At 45.9% G+C, this 23086-nt stretch overlaps 1 protein-coding gene and 2 long non-coding RNA genes across 4 annotated transcripts; 2 read left to right on the top strand and 1 right to left on the bottom strand.

The window, feature by feature from the left end:
• Positions 1-328: 328 nt before the first annotated feature.
• Positions 329-3859, bottom strand: LOC309525091 (uncharacterized protein; the record flags this gene model as incomplete). 2 transcript variants are annotated; one of them, XM_082210479.1, is made up of 2 exons in its annotated part: positions 329-527; positions 2907-3859. In XM_082210479.1, the coding sequence occupies 2 exons, from the start codon at positions 3857-3859 to the stop codon at positions 524-526; spliced, it is 957 nt and encodes a 318-aa protein (XP_082066605.1). In that variant the 3' UTR covers positions 329-523. The 2 variants fall into 2 exon arrangements, with proteins under 2 accessions (XP_082066605.1, XP_082066604.1); XM_082210478.1 differs by having other exon boundaries at positions 509-527; positions 2817-3859.
• LOC309525235 lies at positions 3611-6611 on the top strand. The gene is made up of 3 exons (XR_014216115.1): positions 3611-3955; positions 4587-4687; positions 5633-6611. It is a non-coding gene; the product is annotated as an uncharacterized lncRNA (long non-coding RNA).
• A 4874-nt stretch (positions 6612-11485) lies between these two features.
• Positions 11486-22536, top strand: LOC309526106. The gene is made up of 3 exons (XR_014216669.1): positions 11486-11721; positions 20046-20297; positions 22457-22536. It is a non-coding gene; the product is annotated as an uncharacterized lncRNA (long non-coding RNA).
• The last annotated feature ends 550 nt before the right edge of the window (positions 22537-23086 follow it).

The following is a 23086-nucleotide window of genomic DNA, read 5'->3' as shown; positions in this document are numbered from 1 at the left end:
TGCCATTCTCCTGGTATGTAAGCAATTTTGAGGGGGGGAGTGTTGAGATGTGTGACTCGTCATTTCTTGCTCATTTGGAAGTGAATTTTTTTTCCTGTTCACCCTCTTAACAATCGCTTGACGCACGCTCACTTTTTATAGAAACCTCATCTGAGGATTTTTTTTATTTTTTTTGCATCGCAGGGGGCGGGGGGGAGGGAAGCATTCACAAACTCTTCTACTCATCTTGTCGAGAGAGATTTTTCCTATTTTCGTCACAAAACAAACAAAGGGCAAGATTAATCATATCAGCTCTTTCAAAGACTCATTCTGAGCCCTGCCCTTCGTGGAGAGACCGTCCATTAAGATGAATAAGGTGTGCCACACCTTCTCAATCAAATGTGGCACATTTAGTCTGGCCCACCTGGTATAAATGCGACAGCTTTAGGAAGAGCTTATCCAGACTCTCACACTGCTAAAGCCGCAATGGACCACCTGCCGAAATTGTCCAAGCGTTCCTTGTGGATTATTTTGCTGTTGTTCCTTAACTTAACAGGTAAGGATTTTATTTTATTTTATTTTATTTTATTTTATTTTATTTTATTTTATTTTGCCTCTAGATCTTCTTCATGCTAGATTCCCAGGTTCCACGGAGCTTCCAGACAAGCTGTTTTGCTCAGCATTCATTCTGATTTGTTTCCAAGGGAGCTTAGATGAATTTGAATCAAAGCAAGCATTAAGCCACACTTCCTAGCGCATTTCCCCCGTCGCTTTTTTATTGCAAACGTCAGGTTCTTCTGGAGAAGCGGAGGTGTTGTGCAAGACCTCCCAATCAACTATAATTGCACAATCTGAATTTGCCAGCGTGCACTTGAATCCCACCTAAAAATAGAGGTGGGTTGGAAAACAGACCTTACAAGAGAAGCACGAAACTTGCAGCTCCCTGCTTCTCTCCTACGGCAAATGAGGAGGGTACTAGCGAGGGAGAATCAGTGGGAGGATGGGGTACCTAGCAGGCCCTCCAAGTGTCCCTATTTTCCAGTGACAGTCTCAGATTTATAGAAGCCGTTCCAGTTTCTGATTTGATCCCAGAACGTCCTGCAGAAATCACCAGTTTCCAGAACAAATATGTGTTTTTTTTAAGGTTTCTAGCCCTCATGAAGCAAGTATTCTTTCTTTTGAAATATTAGAAGCTGGAGGAGCAGCTTAAAATAATCTAAATTTCTATTATGTGTATTTTTTTGGGGGGGGGAGTTATTTGTGGGCACCGTATATAACCCCGTATTCAAAATGGTGTGTGTGTTTTAAAGAATAATAATATTTGTAGCCCCAAGGAGTTCTTCAAACTGACTTACAAATAAAAAAACTCACTCAAATCAAGAGCAAGTTTACTGCATCCATAGGAGCCAACGCCTAGGGGCCGAAGTCTCTTTGCCCCTCCCCAGTAAAATATTTGAGGAGGCCGGGATCCTTCAATGTTGATGGGAAGTGCCATTCAAATTGTGTGATTGATTATGTGGCGTGGGACTTACCTGCCACCACCACCACCCCATTTTTTATTGAAGTTGGCACCCCGACTATGGCCCCCAAAAGCTCATGCCATAAGGAATTTGTTAGGATGCTTCCAGATCAGTGTTTAACATGGGAATGGTACTCCTTGTGAATGCGGGTCTCATCCTTTCTTTCTATTTGCCCAGCATTTTGTTGACATAAAAATGTCAGCCTTTATTTCCCCCATCCAATTTAATGCCTATTCAACCTTTCTGGCAGTACAGTGGTACCTCAGGTTAAGTTCTTAATTCGTTCCGGAGCTCCGTTCTTAACCTAAAACTGTTCTTAACCTGAAGCACCACTTTAGCTAATGGGGCCGCTTGCTGCTGCCGCGCCACCGGAACACAATTTCTGTTCTCATCCTGAGGTAAAGTTCTTAACCTGAGGTACTATTTCTGGGTTAGCGGCGTCTGTAACCTGAAGCGTATGTAACCTGAAGCGTATGTAACCCGAGGTACCACTGTAATCATATCTCAGTGATCCATTTGGAGAATTAAGCTGCTCTCCAAAAGCAATCCTCATCTCGCTCAGCCCACAATGGCAAAAATCTTGCCTTATCTTGATAAACTCCGTCAATTCCAGCCTGGAAATTACCATATTTTTCCATTTATAACACTCCCCCCCTCCCCCCTCCCTCCCTCTCTCTCTCTCTCTCACACACACACACACACACTGTGTAACACGACCCCTATTTTTTGGGACTCCAAATAAAGAAATCCCCCATATGCACTATCCATGTATAAGACGACCCCCAATTTTAAACTTGAAAAAATACTGGGGGTATAGTCTTATACACGGAAAAAATACGGTATCTGCCCTATCTGGTTTACTTCCAAGCCAGGAACGCCTTGCTAGGATCAGGCCAATGTCTGGCATGTTGACATGTGATGAAGACATAGTGGCCACTTTTGTTGGAAGGACTTTAAAGCCATTAAGGAAGGCGAGCAGGGTCTTCATCCGTGTTCTACTCTAGTGTCACTTTTCTGCTGTCGACTAGCAGCTAAAGCCACTACATTTTGTATAATTTGCACGACAGTCGGATTTCAGAATTCAGCAGCTCCTGACACCACTTTTACACCTGAAAACCAGGACATGCCAGGAATTTTCTTGACGTATGGAAAGACTAAAATTCCTGCAATGCAGAGGTGTCATGTAAAGGGAGATGTAAAGGCACTCGCATAGCCAAACTTCTCAACAGGACTAGAATTATGCCTCTAAAACGTTTTAATAAAGTTTAATCATATTTTATCAGCCACAGCAGCTCAAGCAGCCTCTGGCACTACCACTCCAGCTCCTGCAGCCTCTGGCGCAACCACTCCAGTTCCTGCAGCCTCTGGTGCAACCACTCCAGTTCCAGCAGCCTCTGGCGCAACCACTCCAGCTCCTGCAGCCTCTGGCGCAACCACTCCAGCTCCTGCAGCCTCTGGCGCAACCACTCCAGTTCCTGCAGCCTCTGGTGCAACCACTCCAGTTCCAGCAGCCTCTGGCGCAACCACTCCAGCTCCTGCAGCCTCTGGCGCAACCACTCCAGTTCCTGCAGCCTCTGGCGCAACCACTCCAGTTCCTGCAGCCTCTGGCGCAACCACTCCAGCTCCAGCAGCCTCTGCCGCAACCACTCCAGTTCCAGCAGCCTCTGGCGCAACCACTCCAGCTCCAGCAGCCTCTGGCGCAACCACTCCAGCTCCTGCAGCCTCTGGCGCAACCACTCCAGCTCCTGCAGCCTCTGGCGCAACCACTCCAGTTCCTGCAGCCTCTGGCGCAACCACTCCAGCTCCTGCAGCCTCTGGCGCAACCACTCCAGCTCCAGCAGCCTCTGGCGCAACCACTCCAGCTCCAGCAGCATCTGGCGCAACCACTCCAGCTCCTGCAGCCTCTGGCGCAACCACTCCAGCTCCTGCAGCCTCTGGCGCAACCACTCCAGTTCCAGCAGCCTCTGGCGCAACCACTCCAGCCCCAGCAACCTCTGGCGCAACCACTCCAGTTCCAGCAGCCTCTGGCGCAACCACTCCAGTTCCTGCAGCCTCTGGCGCAACCACTCCAGTTCCTGCAGCCTCTGGTGCAACCACTCCAGTTCCTGCAGCCTCTGGTGCAACCACTCCAGTTCCTGCAGCCTCTGGTGCAACCACTCCAGTTCCTGCAGCCTCTGGCGCAACCACTCCAGCCCCAGCAACCTCTGGTGCACCCACATCACCCCCAGAAACCTCTGGCACACCCACATCACCCCCAGAAACCTCTGGCACAGGCACCTCCTCTTCAGCAACCTCTGGCACTGCCACACCGGACTCAGTAGCCACTGGAACGGGCACCTCAGCTTCAGGGGGCACTGCATCCCCCGATACAGGCACAACAGTCCCCACCCCTGGTGCCAATGTTACAATGAGTTCTGGAACCACAGATTTAACTTCAGCATCAAATGCTACCACAGGTAGGATTATTTATTGTTATTACAACACAGCACTTAAGGTCCCCATATTAGACATAAATATCTGTGCAGACAAAGACATTATGTGAAGAAGGCTTTGACCTGAGTGTTTCCCTGGCGTATTATTTTCCTACATGCAGGGATATGCTTTTTCCACTGGAGGTCCAGATATAGAAGCCCTCACTGGCAGCCTGAAATGGCACAGGCTGTGAAAGGCATTACCTCTTCACAGCTGGAAGGACTAGGTTTGTGTAGCTTGGTTGTGAGAAAATGGGAGAGGACCATGATAGTGGTCTTCAAATATTTGAAAGACTTGTCCTCGGTTGCTCCAGAAGGCACTACTAGTAGAATCTGACGGGTGGCAATTGCAGCAACCCAGATTTTGGATGGGCATGAGCAGAAACATCCTAAGGGTATGAACCGAAAGCCATCTGCTTTCACTGTGCATCGAATGCGCTTTAAATGCATGCACGGTGCAGTCAACACCAGGGATGGGAACCTGTGGCTTTCCAATAAATTGTTGGCCACCCCTGGCCATTGGCCTTCCCTCCTCATTATGGTAACCCGCAAAAGGAGCGTGTATGTGCATAGTTCTGTTAATGCCTGACTTATAACCCTTATCTTTTCTCTGCAGAAAACCCCAAACGGGACGAAGGCCTGCCTGCTTGGGCCATCATTCTGATCAGTGTATCCGCTGTGTTGGGAACTGTTCTCGTGGTTTTCCTGAGCTGCTTGGTAAGGAACATGGGTGGTGCAAGAAAGCAGACCCTCCAACTACCCCTCTTTTCCAGGGACAGTTCTGGATGTGCCGAAGCTGTACCAGTTTCTGATTTGACCCCGGAATGTCCCGCTTTTCCTTAAAAGGTAAAGGTAAAGGGACCCCTGACCATTAGGTCCAGTCGTGACCGACTCTGGGGCTGTGGCGCTCATCTCGCTTTACTGGCCGAGGGAGCCGGCATACAGCTTCCGGGTCATGTGGCCAGCATGACTAAGCCACTTCTGGCGAACCAGAGCAGCACACGGAAACACCATTTACCTTCCCGCCGGAGCGGTACTTATTTATCTACTTGCACTTTGACGTGCTTTTGAACTGCTAGGTTGGCAGGAGTTGGCAGGACCCCGGAATGTCCCGCTTTTCCTTAGGACGTCCCTATTTTCACAGGGGAAATGTTGGAGCTTGTGGCAGGGCATCCCTGTCTTCATGGGAGAAATGTTGGAGGGTACGGAATAGGACAGCTCTATTTCCATCGGAGAAGTGCTGGAGGGTTTGAGAAAGTCACCCAGCAACAACAAACACAGGAATGGAGAGCAAAAATGTGTTTTTAGAAGTTGTGTGTGATTGGTTGAGAGCAGACAACAGGGTGCTGGACCACAATGGACCATTGGTCTGATTCAGCAGGACTCTTCTTCTGTCTCAGTGATAGAGTCATCGTTTTAATAGCTACGGATGCTGTTCCTTCCCTGTTTAGGGAAGCTTTTAATGTTTGATGCATTACTGTATTTTAATATTTTGTTGGAAGTGGTTGGGGAAGCCCAGCCAGATGCACGGGGTATAAATATATTATTTATTATTATTATTATTATTATTATTATTATTATTATTATTATTATTATTATTATTTCTGCTCTACCTCTTACTCATGTGATGTATCTTGCTTTCTTGATGTTTCTGCTCTGTAGATTTGCTACTCCCTAAGGGCAGAGAGCTACAACACTCAAAACCAAACCCTCCCAGTTTACCGAACCCACAGTTTCCTCCAGAGTTTTCGGAATTGCAGTCAGTGGTGAAGGAAAGGAGATTCACCCGCAGCCTCTTACAGCGATAAGCTTCTTCGGAGCAGCTTTGCAGAATTCGGTCCGCTCCCGAAGCTTTCTTCCCAAGCATCTAAAGACTCCTCCAGTGGGCAGAAGTGGAATCCCCAAAACATTTAGTCGCAAAATGACTCTAGAAAGGAACCCAGTGAAATCTTTAGGGATTATTTGCCTGTTTTGTTTCTACCTTGTGCAGCCAACTGAGCCCACTTGATCTCAGAGCCGAGCATGTTGTTCAGCAGAAATAAAGAATATGGACAGGAATGTGGAAGCACAAAGCTGATAACCTGAGAATTAGCAGAGCTTAAATGGAGAACTTGGGAAAACTGGTTTAAAATCCTTGCTCGGGCACAGGAAGTATACTGGCTAATCCTGGCCAGAAAAGCACTGGTTAAAAATGTGGCACTTATTTTCTAGAACATGCAGACCTGGATACCTGGAATACAAACATATATCTATATAATATAATTTTTCCCCCTCCAAGTTCCTTTGCATTTTTTTTAACCATCTGGTGAAGAGTGATGGAGCACTTGAAAGCTTGCATACTCCATACTATTTTGTGGTATTGTTATTGTTCTAATAAAAAAGTATTGCCCCAAGATGAATTTTTGAAAGTTTCTAACGGGCCAACCTAGCTACCTCTCTATGTTTTATTTTTGTGTGTGAGAGAGACAAATTTGGGCTCTGTTCTGTTAAACACCTGCCTCACATCTTAACAACACCACCGGCTACGAATCCCAAATGGAGGTGTTCTGGAATGTACAATCTAGCCAGGATGTATTTATTCAAATATATATATATATATATATTTGTCTGTGGAAGATTTTAATAAATAAATGCAACAATACTGCACTGTCTAATTATTGGCATGTCCTGGTAATTATTCTACCTGAAGGAGCGTCTCCACCCCCATCGTTCAGACCAGACACTGAGGTCCAGCTCTGAGGGTCTTCTGGCGATTCCCTCATTTCAAGAAGTGAAGCTACAGGGAACCAGGCAGAGGGCCTTCTTGGTAGTGGCACCCGCCCTGTGGAACACCCAGAAGTCAAGGAAATGAACAACTATCTGACTTGTGTGCAGTAGTCACTCTCTGCAGAGCTGGCAGCGGCTTGCTAGTCATCATGGGAGAAGGAGGTTGATATTTACCTTTGCTGTCCTAGTCACCCAGCCACATGTCCCCCAGTCCTAGTCTTCCTAGATCATAGAGGAGAGGTGAAGCAGGAATGTCTGGTCCTGCACATCATGTTGTGCCCTTGCTCTCCGCAAGCACCTCTCTGTAAAGTGTTCCCAGTCTAGAAGCACAATGCATTGAGGGAGGTTTGGCCAAAGCTACTCAAAGACGAGAGGAGGAAAGAGCTATACAGGTCATGTTCGAGCAAACTCAGAGGGGATGTGAGGAGGACTTTAAAACAATCTCAGTGCAAAGTCCTGAGCTCATAACCTCCTTGGCTGAAACCCTTCATTTAACTTGCAGCAATGCTTTTATGGCTAGCACAGGGTTGTATATAGCCTTGAGTATATCGCCTGCACACAAGTCTTAATAATAATAATAATAATAATAATAATAATAATAATAATAATAATAATATATTTACACCCCGCCCATCTGGCTGGGCTTCCCCAGCCACTCTGGATGGCTTCCAACAGAATATTAAAATACAATAATCTAATATGAAATACAATAATCTATATTATAGATTAACAGCTTTGGGCTTGTCCACGTTTCCCTCCCGGGGAAAACCCGCTCTTTACTGCTGAATTGGAGCAAATGTTCATCGGGTTTTCTGCAGATCAACGTTTGCTCCAATTCAGAGGTAAAGAGCAGGTTTCCTGTGTATAAGGGACCACTTGGAGCACCCCACAATCTCCTAACCTTGGCTCCCATAGGTTCAGGTTGGGGGTCACAAGAGACTTCACCCAGGAGATAGAAGCAAAACAGTAGCCTGTAGGCCTGATCTTTATTGTTACAACAAGGCTCCCCACTAGTACAAAGATGAAGCAGCCAGGAGCCCCAAACAATGTTTACATCCGTATTTCAAAGTTTCCCATAATACATCTCAGAATGCATCATCAAGACAGCATAGATATGTCACAGAAAAAGGTGTGGTCTCAGGTAGAACCTGAGATCCAGATGTCAGGAGCTCGTCCTACACTCGAGTAGGACCCCGGTAGAGTCACATGCCCGACTGGCATGTTCCCTCCCTTCTGGTCATTCGTTCGGGAGCTTCAAAAGCTTTCTTCAGCCCGCACATCACAGCGACCAATGCCAACAGACATCGGCACACTTAGGGATCCGCAGAGTCATCACAGCTTGCGTAACAGACCACAACAACTCAGCATTTTGGCTAATCTACTTTATTTACATATAAACACACACAGAGCACTGCAACATGGCTCCTTCTCTCTCTAGCATCAGACAGCAAAGGGGGGGGGGACAAAGGACAATAGTCCCACTTCACGGAACACAGTAACACAAACATTCTGTCTCTATCACTTCCCACTCTTTGGAGTCAAAACATACACCATCATGTGATAGACAAAAATCCCATGACTGCAATCATGGAGCAGGAATTCTAACACCAGACATGCCCCGTCACTCAAATATAGTCTTTCACACTTACTCCACCACAGTACAAAGGAAAGCATTTACAGTTCCCTGGTCCCTGAGTCAAGTCTGATACTCTTGGGCAGGATATCGTCCTGATCTCAGGGATTATGGTGGGCTCACTAACCTCTCCTCTTGTACCTCACTTCCCTGGGTCCTACATGCCACTGGAACTGAGAAGATTGATACGACAAGTGATTTCTTAAGAATTTCTAAAGTTTTCCTATTGAGCCAGTACATAGATGCATTTATCAGTGAATTGCTACATTTGGTAATGTGCAGCAGATTCTCTTTGTCTTTGCCTCGTAGTGTGGAAAGGAAAGGCTTGTGGGGAGGGTGTCTCTCACCCGCCCCCTTCCAATTTCCCGGTGACACCTGGGGGAAGCAGTGGGGCACACTAAAAACTGCTCAGACCTTTCTCGACATGGGACAAGCCTAAATCAGTTAGTAGGTACAAGTCACTGATCTCTCATGGGTAAATTGGGGGAAAGAATCTCTCACACTCACTGCACTCTTATGTGGCAAATCTGCTTCACTATGAGGAATAGGATTAGGAAGGATAGCACAGGAACTCCCAACCCAACCCCTTCGTTGATGGCCCCAGAGTGAACCATAGCCCCCAAATCCCTATCTTTCGCTTTAAAAAGAGAGAGCAAATTTCTAGCATTTTTAGAACCCGAGATATGACGCAAAATGTACGAACAACATTCTTTTCGGTGGAAGTTAGGCTGCTCCACCTTTTCTACAGGCACCTGTGTGAGAGAGAGAGAGAGGGACAGATTGGGGGAGAGAGGGAGTTTGGGAGAGAGATGTAGGGGTATGTGAGAAGAGGGAGGATAGTGAATATTTGCAGTGCGTTTGTAGCACATGTTGTTGTACAAATATACCAAAGAAAATGTTGTTGCACAAATATACAGACTGAGTAGGTGGGAAGCAGGCTTAAAGAAACTCTCCAAGTGTCTGAGTGCAAACCACTTGCAAATGCTAGCAACCTTTTTCCTCAGCTGCATACAAAACCCAAACTGTTCTCTCTTGCCAAATTCAACCCATTCTTCCTTTCAGCATATATATCATAGAATCATAAATCAGAGAGTTGGAAGGGAGCCTGAGGAACATTTAGTCCAATCTCCTGCAATCTCCTGTGACCTCAGGGTGAATCGCAGTTTAATAATACTAATATAAAAAAGAAGAAGAAGAAGAAGAAGAAGAAGAAGAAGAAGAAGAGGAGGAGGAGGAGGAGGAGGAAGAGGAAGAGGAAGAGGAAGAAGAAGAAGAAGAAGAAGAAGAAGAAGAAGAAGAAGAAGAAGAAGAAGCTGTTCGACAGTGGAATTTGCTGCCAAGGAGTGTGGTGGAGTCTCCTTTTTTGGAGGTCTTTAAGCAGAGGCTTGACAACCATATGTCAGGAGTGCTCTGATGGTGTTTCCTGCTTGGCAGGGGGTTGGACTCGATGGCCCTTGTGGTCTATTCCAACTCTATGATTCTATGATTCTAAGAAGAAGAAGAAGAATTTGGATTTGATATCCTGCTTTATCACTACCCTAGAGAGTCTCAAAGTGGCTAACATTCTCCTTTCCCTTCTTCCCCCACAACAAACACTCTGTGAAGTGAGTGAGGCTGAGAGACGTCAAAGAAGTGTGACTCCTCCAAAGGTGGAGGAGCGGGGACGCGAACCTGGCTCACCAGATTACAAGTCCACCACTCTTAACCACTACACTACACATACAGTCATACCTTGGAAGTTGAACGGAATCTGTTCCGGAAGTCTGTTCAACTTCCAAAATGTTCGAAAACCAAAGCGCGGCTTCAGATTTGCTTTAGGAGCTTCCTGTAGCTAGTCGGAAGCCATGGAAGACCCGTTGGATGTTCAGCTTCCAAAAATAGTTCACAAACCGGAACACTCACTTCCAGGTTTATGGCGCTCAGGAGCCCAAATGTTCGAGAAATAAGCTGTTAAGAAACCAATGTATATGCATTTACATCCCAGGTTTCCTAAAGTGAAGAGTATGTGAACAGATTCATACAAAATCCATATAACAGTATAAAAATGTAGATGTATTAATATACTTATAAAATTATGCCGCAGAAATGGAGTACTGCACAGAGTTTGACCTGTAATGCATATTATGCATATAAAGTATGTCTTTTTAATACAGTTCTGTGTATAATTTTGCATGCAATTAGCCAGGCTTCTTTTTAATAATAAAACAATCCCAGCAATGAACAGTTGGCTGAAAATGAGCAAGTGCTGAATGCAAGAGATGATCGGATGTAGGCAAAGCTCAATCAACTGCCAAATTCCATGTATATAAACCCATTTAAAATGGATTTATTCCTAAAGATAGTAAAGGTAAAGGGACCCCTGACTGTTAGGTCCAGTTGTGACCGACTCTGGGGTTGCGGCGCTCATCTCGTTTTATTGGCCGAGGGAGCCGGCATACAGCTTCCAGGTCATGTGGCTGGCATGACTAAGCCGCTTCTGGCGAACCAAAGCAGCACACGGAAACACCGTTTACCTTCCCACCGGAGTGGTACCTATTTATCTACTTGCACTTGACGTGCTTTCGAGCTGCTAGGTGGGCAGGAGCTGAGACCAAACAATGGGAGCTCACCCCGTCGCGGTGATTCAAACTGCTGACCTTCTGGTCAGCAAACCCTAGGCTCAGTGGTTTAACCCACAGCGCCACCCGCGTCCCTATCCCTAAAGATAACACCCGGTTATTTCCAAGTATACTCAATTACCAGATATTGAAGGGGGGGGATAATAAAACAATTTGCTGCAAGGGTGGGGAGAGAGTGCGCATACAACGAAGGGGATAAACATGAGGAAGCATAGAAGAAATTACATGCCGTTCTCATTTTCAATGGGACATTAGCAATGAATGGGGCTCAGGGCATACTTTCCACTCCTCAAGCCACTCCTGGCTCCAGACTTCCCGAAACTTGACTGCGGCCCTCCTTCCACGCAGATTCAAAGTAAGCCAGAGAAGCATATCTCGGTGTCACTCGGCCGTCACAGCGCTGAAAACCTGCTGCTATTATTAGGTTCCTCTCCCCGCAAATGCATACCTCTCCAGCACAAAGGTGATGCAATGCGTTCCGGACACTTTATTTTTAATTTCCCATCAAGGGAGCCGCACCTGGGGAAAGGTAAGAGGGTGAAAGTATGCAGGCAGAGACAGGCACGGAGGAGATCTGCAGCTCAGCTACCCTCCTTCAGCAAGGAATCTGGATCCAAACGCTCATGCAGCTTCGCTCCTGTCCACCCTGCAAAGCGGCAAGATGAAACTGCTGGGGATTCTGGCATCAGGGATCAATTACCTGATTCTCCTGCTCTTCTCCATCTTCTTAGCAGGTAGGCCACTGGAGCCGTCTTAGCGGTGGTCAGCAATCTGACCGGTCATGGAGGAAAAGCAAGGAAAAGAGTAGGGGGGCGAGCAGGGTTCCTCCTCCTGCAACTGCTCCTGTTCCTCCTGTGGTTCCATAACATGTGGAGGTTATTCTAAAGTGTCTCACTGTCCATCCAGGGTGGTTGGAGGAATTGCTTCTTCAGATGACCTGTTTATTGGTCCTGGTTTGCTTGCCCAATGCTTACACAGAAGAAGGGATGGACGAACATCAAAGATGCTCAATCAGTGTGGTGTAGTGGTTAGAGTGTCGGACTAGGACCTGAGGGAACAGGGTTCAAATCCCCACCTGTAAAAGAAACTCACTAGCTGACCTTGGGACAGCCATTGCATCCCCTCCAACATGTTGAGTCCCCAAACCGGGATGCAGGTATCTTCCCATCCGTGATATCACATGAGTCATGTGACCCGGTTGACATCACAGCGCTCCCAACATATGCTTTCTTTTCAGGGCCGTGCTCTCACAGTGCCCCAGACCACACATTTTGGGGCACCATGCAAGATCTGGAAAAGTAAAGCTTTTTTAGGACAAAATCTTCTGGGGCGGTGGAAATTGAGTGTCCTGTTTTTGGGGGATACTTGCGGGCTATTCCGCTGCCCCTCAGCCTAACCAACCCCACAGGGTCTTTGTAGGGATTAAATGAGGAGTTTCTTCATAAAAGTGATGCACCACAAATTGTAGTACCAGTAGCTCCAGTTGTGTTAGTAGATCATAGATCATAGATCATAGAATCGTAGAATTGGAAGGGACCCTGAGGATCATCTAGTCCAACTCCTGCAATTCAGGAATATGCAGCTGTCCCAGGCAGGGATCGAACCTGCAACCTTGCTATTATCAGCACCACGCTCTAACCAACTCAGCTATCCGGGTGATAGGTAGTCTTGGCAGATTATAAATTTAACAAGAACAGTAAGAGGGCTGTGTCCCTACTAAATGTGCTCTGAACTGGGTATTCTTAATATCCGGCATGAGAATTGGGGAAGCTTTGAGTTTGAGATGTCAGCCCCCCCAAATGTCAGCACACAATCTGACCAGCCACTGGCATAGCTGTCGAGGTTTCCCTTTTTTTAAGGGAAATTCCCTTATTCCGAATAGGATTTCTCACAAGAAAAGGAAAAAGTTGACAGCTATGACCACGGGGTTTGAACCCAAAGAGCCAGCAAGAATTGGCTACTTGATGTCAGTGTTGTATGAGGCGATGCTAGCACATGTATTGTTCGTTTGTTTGTTTGTTTGTTTTACAGAGGTAGATTGAAAACCAGTTTGTTTGGGTTGGGATGGGGGAAAGCTCATCTGTCAAGGAGAAACTGTCACTGCGAAGGAAACAAGCCCTTGTGTCTGCAACAGAATAAGATTCTTTTCTTACGGGAAGGGTGGCTGATGTGAATAAAGGCAAGAGTTGAAACAGAGTTCAAGCCTGCTTTAAAAGCCAGAACCAAGGCCAAGAAGTACAAGCCAAAAAAGGGAGACGCGGGGATGAAGAGAGTGCTTGTCTGCACCATGAGTCACTATCTGCTCTGGCTTCTGAAGAGCCCTTGGGCTGCCTCTCTTCCCTCACTGAGTCTACCTCAGGATTCATCAACCCGGTACTCTCCAGATGTTGGTGGGAGTTGTAGTTCAGAACATCTAGAGGGCACCAAGTTGGTGAGGGCTGGCCTACCTCCCCACTGCCATTATCACAAGGTTGCTACCACTGGGTGGCCTGCCAAGCAGAGAGCCAATGACCATAGAATCATAGAATTTTAGAGTTTGAAGGGACCCCAAGGCTCCTGTAGTCTAACCCCCTGCAATGCAGGAATTGTGGGAATGCTGTGGATAGTTGGAGAGGGTATATTTTTTAAATATTATCCTTCCTTCCTCACTCACGCTAGTGAGTCAGTAGCAGAGTACCGTATTTTTCGCTCTATAAGACGCACCAGACCATAAGACGCACCCAGTTTTTGTAGGAGGAAAGCAATAAAAAAAAATATTCTGAATCCCAGAAGCCAGAACAGCAAGAGGGATCGCTGTGCAGCGAAAGAAGCGATCCCTCTTGCTGTTCTGGCTTCTGGGATAGCTGTGCAGCCTGCATTCGCTCCATAAGACGCACACACATTTCCCTTTACTTTTTGGGAGGGAAAAGATGAGTCTTACAGAGCAAAAAATACGGTAGTTGGTAGATTCATTTGAATCTGTTTACTTAAGCAATTCAATCTGGCTTGTCCAGTTTGGATCCTGGTAAATTCCCCTGTGATCCCTTTTAAAAAGAATAAAGACACAACAGTCTTTTCTTAAAGTAATGATAAGAAGTTTACTTACGTTCAGTTCACAGTAGGTTCCCTGAAGGCAGGCTTTAGCTTGTAGTTACAGAAAAGAGAGTGGGTTCATCCCATGCTGGGAAATGAGCCCATGTGCTGCTTGCTGGCTGAGAGCCAGCAGACAGCCAAATACCGTATTTTTTTTGCCTTAAAGGAAAATATTATGAAAATGGTTTATAGGTGGTACATGACTCCAGTCAAGCTGGCAAAAATTTATCATTTGCCCGATAATAAATGTTGGAAATGTAGAGAGACTGAAGGCACCTTTTACCACCTCTGGTGGACGTGCCCGAAGATTAAGGCTTTCTGGGAAATGATCTATAATGAAATGAAAAAGGTACTTAAATGTACTTTTCCTAAAAAGCCAGAGGCCTTTCTCTTGGGCATTGTCGGCCAATTGGTGTTAAAAAGGGATAGAACTTTTTTTATGTATGCTACAACAGCAGCAAGAATACTCATCGCGAAGTATTGGAAGACACAAGATCTACCCACTCTGGAAGAATGGCAGATGAAAGTGATGGACTATATGACATTGGCTGAGATGACAGGCAGAATCCGTGACCAACGAAAGGAGACGGTGGAAGAAGAATGGAGAAAATTTAAAAGCTATCTTAAGGACTATTATAAACTTAATGAATGTTAAAGTGTTGTGGTTTTTAGAAACAAAGGGATACAGTGATATAAGGTCAGAATATAGAGAGGACTAAGATGACAGAGGTTGGAAGTAACAATTGGGAGTTGCTAAAAATTATGGACATCGGGATGCAGAAAGGGGGGGTAAGGGGAAGTCCAAGAAAAGAGGTTTATGAAAATATGTTATGAAACTATACGTGTATGTTTGTCTCTTTAAGTGTTTGTTTGTTATTTAAAATTTTTGTAAAACCAATAAAAATTCTATAAAAAAAAAAACAAATACCGTATTTTTTGCCCTATAGGACGCACTTTTTCCCCTCCAAAAATGAAGGGTAAATGTGTGTGCATCCTATCGGGCGGATGCAGGCTTTGTTTTGTGATGTTTTGGTTGATCGCGGTCGATCTCTGGCTCCCTTTCCTCTGCGTTGGTAAATCTGACTCCTGCGCCGACCTCATCCCGGCCTCCATTGTTGTTTGAACTCAGGAAGGGAAGACAGAGCTCCCTCTTTTTGGCTGTTTTCATCCACAGCGATGTTTTTGTGAGTGACTTAACCCCAACCTCCCTTGCCTTCCTCCACCACCCCAAAATGGAACTCCCCTCCCCCCAAAAGCCTGCACCTTAACCCCCCCCAAAAAAAATGGGGCATTCCTCCTCCCAAAGAAAGCTCAACAACTTTGAGCTGAACCCCTTAAAAACGGGGGTAGATCACTGCCAGATTTTAATTCTGAAAGTGGATCGCAGTCTCTTGGGAGTTAGCCACCTCTGGACTAGATTATCCTCAGGGTCCCTTCCAACTCTGCAGTTCTATGATTGGCCCTAATGCCATTTGCTAAAATAGAGTACACTGGCAACAAGGAGAGATTGTCGCAGCATATATCATTTTGTTTTTTTGTTTTTTTTAATAAAAATTTTATTGGTTTTACAGAATTTTTTAAAGACAAACAAACACTTAAAAAGACATACAAACATGTATAGTTTCATAACATTTTTTCATAAACCTCTTTTCCGGGACTCCCCCATACCCCCGCTTTCTGCATCCCAATGTCCATAATTTTTTAGCAACTTCTAAATATTCCTTTCCAACCTCTGTCATCTTAATCTTTTCTATAATCTGATCTTATATCACTGTATCCCTTTTTTCCTGAAAACCTCGACATTCTAGCATTCATCAAGTTTATAGTAGTCCTTAAGATAGCTTTTAAATTTTCTCCATTCTTCTTCCGCCGTCACAGATTCTGCCAGTCATCTCAGCCAATGTCATATAGTCCATCACTTTCATCTGCCATTCTTCCAGAGTGGGTAGATCTTGTGTCTTCCAATACTTTGCGATGAGTATTCTTGCTGCTGTTGTAGCATACATAAAGAAAGTTCTGTCCCTCTTTGACACCAATTGGCCGACAATGCCCAAGAGAAAGGCCTCTGGTTTTTTAGGGAAAGTACATTTAAGTACCTTTTTCATTTCATTATAAATCATTTCCCAGAAAGCCTTAATCTTTGGGCATGTCCACCAAAGGTGATAGAAAGTACCTTCAGTCTCTTTACATTTCCAACACTTATTATCAGGCAAATGGTAAATTTTTGCTAGCTTGACTGGGGTCATGTACCACCTGTAAATCATTTTCATAATGTTTTCCTTTAAGGCATTACATGCTGTGAATTTAATACCGGTGTTCCACAACCATTCCCATGGTCGCAGCATATATCATTTTGTTTGCAGATAAAGATAAAGGTAAAGGGATCCCTGACCATTAGGTCCGGTCGTGGCCGACTCTGGGGTTGCGGCGCTCATCTCGCTTTATTGGCCGAGGGAGCTGGCGTGCAGCTTCCGGGTCATGTGGCCAGCATGACTAAGCCACTTCTGGCAAACCAGAGCAGCGCACGGAAACGCCGTTTACCTTCCCCCTGGAGTAGTACCTATTTATCTACTTGCACTTTGACATGCTTTTGAACTGCTAGGTTGGCAGGAGCAGGGACCGAGCAACGGGAGCTCACCCCGTCACGTGGATTCGAACTGCTGACCTTCTGATTGGCAAGTCCTAGGCTCTGTGATTTAACCCACAGCGCCACCCGCAGAGCAAAATAGATGTGAGTTGTTTATAGATTTTTAAAAAAACAAACCAAAACCTACTTATTAGCAGCCACAAAGATTCAGGAAGTGGCACTAAAGGAAAGGGTATTCATCCTTTATATCCTGCCCCCTCTTCCTTTCCTCTCCCACCCTTCACAGAATCTGCCATTTGTTCAACTTTGGGGAAAGAGGGACAGAGCATCTATCATCTGCAGGAGGACGTTAACAGCATAGGAGAGGTATAGAAATTAAATTGGAGAAAGAGCATGAGAGGAAAGAGTTAAACATGCTCGCTCTCGAGTGCTCTCTCCCCCCCCCCCCAACTCCACTTCCTTGATCATCCACATGAGGCCACTAATGAGTTCTTGTTTTTAAAGAAGTAGATCCAGGTCATAATTTTGTACATCTCACCTGTTGTTGTTTAGTCGTGTCCGACTCTTCGTGACCCCATGGACCAGAGCACGCCAGGCACTTCTGTCTTCCACTGCCTCCCGCAGTTTGGTCAAACTCATGCTGGTAACTTCGAGAACACTGTCCAACCATCTCGTCCTCTGTCGTCCCCTTCTCCTTGTGCCCTCCATCTTTCCCAACATCAGGGTCTTTTCCAGGGAGTCTTCTCTTCTCACGAGGTGGCCAAAGTATTGGAGCCTCAGCTTCAGGATCTGTCCTTCCAGTGAGCACTCAGGGCTGATTTCCTTCAGAATGGATAGGTTTGATCTTCTTGCAGTCTAGGTTGCTCTCAAGAGTCTCCTCCAGCACCATAATTCAAAAGCATCAATTCTTGCAGTGCAAATAATGTCTTCACCAGGACAACAGCAAGGAAGAAAGGGGTTAAATGCCCTCTCCCTCTGCTGTGATGCCAGTCACAGAATCACAGTATTGTAGAGTTTGAAGGGACCCTGAGGGTTATCTAATCCCCTGCAATGCAGGAATTTCAGCTAAAGCATCCATAGCAAATGGCCATCCAATCTCTGCTTATAAACCTCTGAGGAAGGAGAGTCCAGGAGCTCACAACACAGTCCTTTTTACCATTAAACAGCTGTTACTGTCCTTTCTTGTAACTTAAATCCATTGGTTGGGGCCTACCCTCCAGAACAGAATACAAGCTTGCTCCTCCTTCCATGTGACAGCCCTGTAGATATCTGAAGGTGGCTATAAAGTCTCCTCTAAGTCTCCTCTTGATTCCCAGATCTTTGATCATCTTGGTCACCTTCCTCTGCAGACATTCCAGCTTGTCAGTCTCGTTATATGGTGGTGCCCAGAACTGGACACAGTGTTCCACGTGTGGTCTGACCAAGGCAGAATAGAGCGGGACTATTATTTCCCTTGATCTGGACACTATACTTAAGCACATGTTAAGCTTTTGGTCTACCAAGACCCCTATCCTTTTCACATGTACTAGAGGCAATCTAGGTGTCCCCCATCTTATATTTGTGCATCTGGTTCATCCTGCCTTAGTGCAGAACCTTACATTTGTCCCTATTGAAATTCATTTTGTTAGTTTTGACCCTGTTCTCCAATCTGTTAAGGTCATATTGAATCCTGATTCTATCTTCATTGGCTCCCAGTATGTTTCCGAGCACAATTCAACGTGTTGGTGCTGACATTTAAAGCCCTAAACGGCCTTGGCCCAGTATACCTGAAGGAGCGTCTCCACCCCCATTGTTCAGCCCGGACACTGAGGTCCAGCGCTGAGGGCCTTCTGGCGGTTCCCTCATTGCGAGAAGTGAGGTTACAGGGAACCAGGCAGAGGGCCATCTCGGTAGTGGTGCCTGCCCTGTGGAATGCCCAGCAGATGTCAAGGCAATAAACAACTATTTTACTTTTAAAAGACAACTGAAGGCGGCCCTGTTTAGGGAAGTTTTTAATGTCTGACACTGTGTTGTTTTTAATATTCTGTGGGGAGCTGCCCAGAGTGGCTGGAGAAACCCAGCCAGATGGGTGGGGTATAAATAAATTATTGTTATTATTATTATTATTATTATTATTATTATTATTATTATTATTATTATCATCATCATCATCATCATCTTCTGTGGCATTAGCTGCCCCTCCCATTCCCCAGGGGCGGAGGAAAGTGGTGGGGGGGGCGGTGCGCACCGGGTGTCATCACTGAGGGGGGTGACATTCGGCGCACCGCCCACCCGCAACTCCCAAGCCTACCCCAACCCATCAGGGGAAGAGGCAGAGCTGCACCGCTTTGCCGGTGGCCTTCCCCCCTTCCTCCTTTGTTTTGACAGCTTGGGGGAGGCTTGGGAGTCACGGGCAGGTGGGCAGATGGTGTGCCATTGCCCCCCACTCCCAGGCTGCTTCCTGGGAGGGAAGCCTCCCCCAAGCTGTCAAAATGAAGAGGAAAGGGAGGAGGTCTGCTGGCAAAGCGGCGTAGCTCCCTCCCCAACACAACGCGGGAAGCAGCCCACCATGGGCGGCTCGCTCCACCACTACCCCTGGCAACTCGCCCCGCCCCCATGGGCGTCTTGCCCCTTGGGACGCTCGCCCCGTCCCCATGGCCCCACCCCAAGGTGTACAGCTTGCTCCGCCTCTGGCTACCCCTCCCAGTTTGACGCTATAATTATGGTCTCCTCCCAGAAGCTGCTATTTGTACTTGCTCATTAATTACAATGTATTTAGCATGGCACATTAAATATAATGTATTTAACAACACATCTAATTTGGCTGGAAGGATCAGGATTCCTGACTTATTTCAGAGTTTTGGAGAAGAAATGTATTTACAGTCATACCTCATGTTATGTCCGCTTCATGTTACATTCTTTCAGGATACGCCCCGCAGCGACCCGGAAGTACCAGAAAATGTTACTTCCGGGTTTCGCCTCGTGCGCAGACGCACAAAATGATGTCACGCACATGCGCAGAAGAGGCGAGTTGCAACCCACATGTGCGCAGACACACCATTGCGGGTTGTGCTCTTTTCATGTTGCGAACGGGCCTCCGGAACGGATCTCGTTCGCAACCAGAGGTACCACTGTACTTACTGGCAATTAGAAAAATGGTTCAACAGTCTGAGTTAAAACTTGGCAGTGTAGGAAAGGTGAGCCATGAATCCTTGATGAGTTGGGAGTAGAAACAAATACTCACTTTGAATGAGTGACTTCATTTGATGAGTGACTTCATGAATATATATTATGCTTGATGATTTTAAAAAATGCTTAAGCGGACACTATTGCCTGAGTTGGGCTTGTTGTTTTTTCTGGAACTATTGTTATCTTTTTTCCTCTTTGCTAACAAGAATACTTCTTTGTCTTTAATTGCAGATAAATAATTTCTAAGCCAAAATCCAGGTTTCAGCTCCTCTTCCTTGTACCTTCCTTATTCAAGAGAATAAACAAGGAACTGCTGTTACACTTGTTCAGGGGGGCTGCAACCAGATCCTGTGGCAAGTGTGATCCCCAGCAGATCCATCCGTCATCATTTGAGCATCCTTAAACTGGAACCAGAAGTTCCATAACTCTCTTAAGTCTTCCCAACTCCTAACTCAAGCACCAGACCTTAACTCAAGTACAGTGGTGCCTCGCAAGACGAAATTAATTCGTTCTGCGAGTTTTTTCATCTAGCGAATTTTTCGTCTTGCGAAGCACGAAATCCCATAGGAATGCATTGAAATCCAATTAATGCGTTCCTATGGTCAAAAAAAGTCCAAACAAAGCCAAATTTGGTACAACAAGAGTTTATTAAGTGCTCTTTAAAGTCACACATACTGTAAAGAGCATTTCAAAAACTGAAGGAACAATAAATTAAGTTTCTAAACATGACAGGGAAAACATTTAAAAATAAACAAAGTGTACAGTACATTTTCTAAGACTCTGGGGGACCACTCGAAGAAGGTTCCTCTTCCACTCTTTGCTTCTTGCTGAAGAACCTGTCCATGGTCTGCTGCTTCATCCGCCTTTTCAGCACCTCCCTGAAAGGCGACATGACCGTCGTATCAAAAGTGTTCGCAAGGTCATGTGCCACGTGCTTGTTAGGGTGGTGCCGCTCTGCAAAAGCCTGCACATCCTTCCACTTCATGCAAATGTCCCTCAGTTCTTTGGAGGACAGCCGTTGACTCTGACCACTGTTGACTCTGATGCATCAGAGTCACTTGGTGCCACACAGTCCAGCCACAGGCTGCGCCAAGCGCAATTCAAATTTCTCTGGCTGGCAGCCTCTCCATGCCTGACCACGCTGTGGATTCCAGATCTTGCCTTGAACCTGTCAAACCAGCCTCTGCTTGCCTTGAAGACTTCTGGCTCGCCTGAGGTTCCTGGCTGTTCCCGGACGAGGTCTGCATGCAAGGCCTTGGCCTTCTCACAAATCACGGCCTCAGTCACTGTGTCCCCTGCACGCTGCTTCTCTTCTAACCAGATGAGCAGCAACTTCTCGACCTCCTCCAGAACAGCTGGGCGGTTCTTCACGATCCTGGTGACTCCCTTGGCTGCATCAGTCGCAAGGATCTTCTCCCTCATCTTCAGGATGGTGCCGATGGTCAATGGGTTCCTGCCGTACTCCCTGACGAGGTCTGTCACACGCATTCCACCGTCGTGCTTCCGGATGATCTCCTTCTTCATTTCCAGTGTCACCTTCTCCTTCTTCCTCTCGCCGGCCTCTGCAGCAGCAGTCTTCTTGGGTCCCATGGCAGCACAGCTCCTAGCTTCGTAAACTCAGAAAGAAAAAAAAATCAGTGCTTCACACCCAAAAAATTCAAAAGCACCCAACCACCCACCACACAGGAATTCAAACCCAGAATCAAGTCCTTGAATTCTAAACACCCAACCCAAAATCCAAAAACCCCAAAAATAGTTTTAAAAGTTTAAATTACGAAATGGCTGCAAATCACAAAAGTCTTCAAAATCCTCAAATGGCTGCAAAAGAAGTTTTGGAAAAGCTTTAAAAATCACCAAAGTCTTCAAAAACCTCAACTGTTCCCCCAGCCACCCACCCACCACACAGAAATTGCAAACCCCTCCCCAACTGTTGCAAACCCCTCCCCAACTGTTCCCCCAGCCACCCACCACACAGAAATTCAAACTCAGAAAATTTTTTTTTGGAAAAAAAACAACATGGCCCAATGGACACAGAAAATCATAAAAATTCAAAAAAAAACCCCACACAAGCTCCCAGATTCTTGCAAACCCCTCCCCAACTGTTCCCCCAGCCACCCACCACACAGAAATTCAAACCCAGATTTTTTTAAAAAAACAACAACAGCAGAGTGCCCCAATGGTCACAAAAAATCATAAAAATGCAGAAAAACCCTACACAAGCTCCCAGATTCTTGCAAACCTCTCCCCAACACCAAGTCCTTGAATTCCAAACACCCCAACCCAAAATCCAAACCCCCCCCAAAAAAGTTTTAAAAGTTTAACTTACCAAACGGCTGCAAAAGAAGTTTTGGAAAAGCTTCAAAAATCAGCAAAGTCCTCAAAAACCTCAAAAAAGGCTACCACACCGCGTGCTATGTGTTGCTCCTCAAAGTCAAGTCGCAACTGCACCTCTTCAAGCAATGCACCCTGGGTATTAACGGTTTTATGAAAAAGGAAACAAACTTGCAAGACGTTTTCGTCTTGCGAAGCAAGCCCATGGGGAAATTCGTCTTGCGAAGCAGCTCAAAAAACAGAAAACCCTTTCGTCTAGCGGGTTTTCCGTCTTGCGAGGCATTTGTCTTGCAGGGCACCACTGTACAGAGAGACTTTAGAACAATGTTGTGGAGCACCAATGTTTTCAAATGTGGGGAAAAAATAAGACACACAAGCTATTTCTATCAAATATCTTTTGCATTGTCTTGGTTTTCTCAGCCTAAAAATGTAATGAAATGTAATTAGTCGCATGCTAACGATCCCCTGATGGGTGAGATCTTCCAGTTACCACTTGGGGTACTATTTCCTTTGCCCCAAAATTCTGCAAAACATTGGGGGATCACCAAACGCAAACATGAGACTTCGGTGTGCAATTGTGGAATCCAATTCCACGGGGAAACTTGCACTTCTTTGACTGCAGAAGGTGGCAGTAGGGATTATCTATAGATCATAAAGAAAGCCCATTAAGCAATTATGACTCACTGCTATCCTGTTCTGCAAATGCTGATATATGGAAAAGTAGGCACCTATAATGTGTCTAAGAGTAAGCACCACCACTTCTCATTCCCAGTTCTTCATTGCTACACAGACTTGCTGACTGCACAGCACGCTTCCCGGCCCACACAAAGCCTCAAGCTGCTGTTTGTTCTGTAATTTGCCGCTGTCACCTCAGTTGTATCCTCCAGGGAAGGGAACTTTTATTTGACAAGATTAGCTGAGGGATTGCAGGTTCTGTGTCT

The sequence above is a fragment of the Podarcis vaucheri genome (assembly GCF_965113315.1).
Source record: "Podarcis vaucheri genome assembly, chromosome: 2".
In the NCBI taxonomy this organism is placed as follows: domain Eukaryota; kingdom Metazoa; phylum Chordata; class Lepidosauria; order Squamata; family Lacertidae; genus Podarcis; species Podarcis vaucheri.
This window is presented reverse-complemented; position numbering and strand designations above follow the sequence as displayed.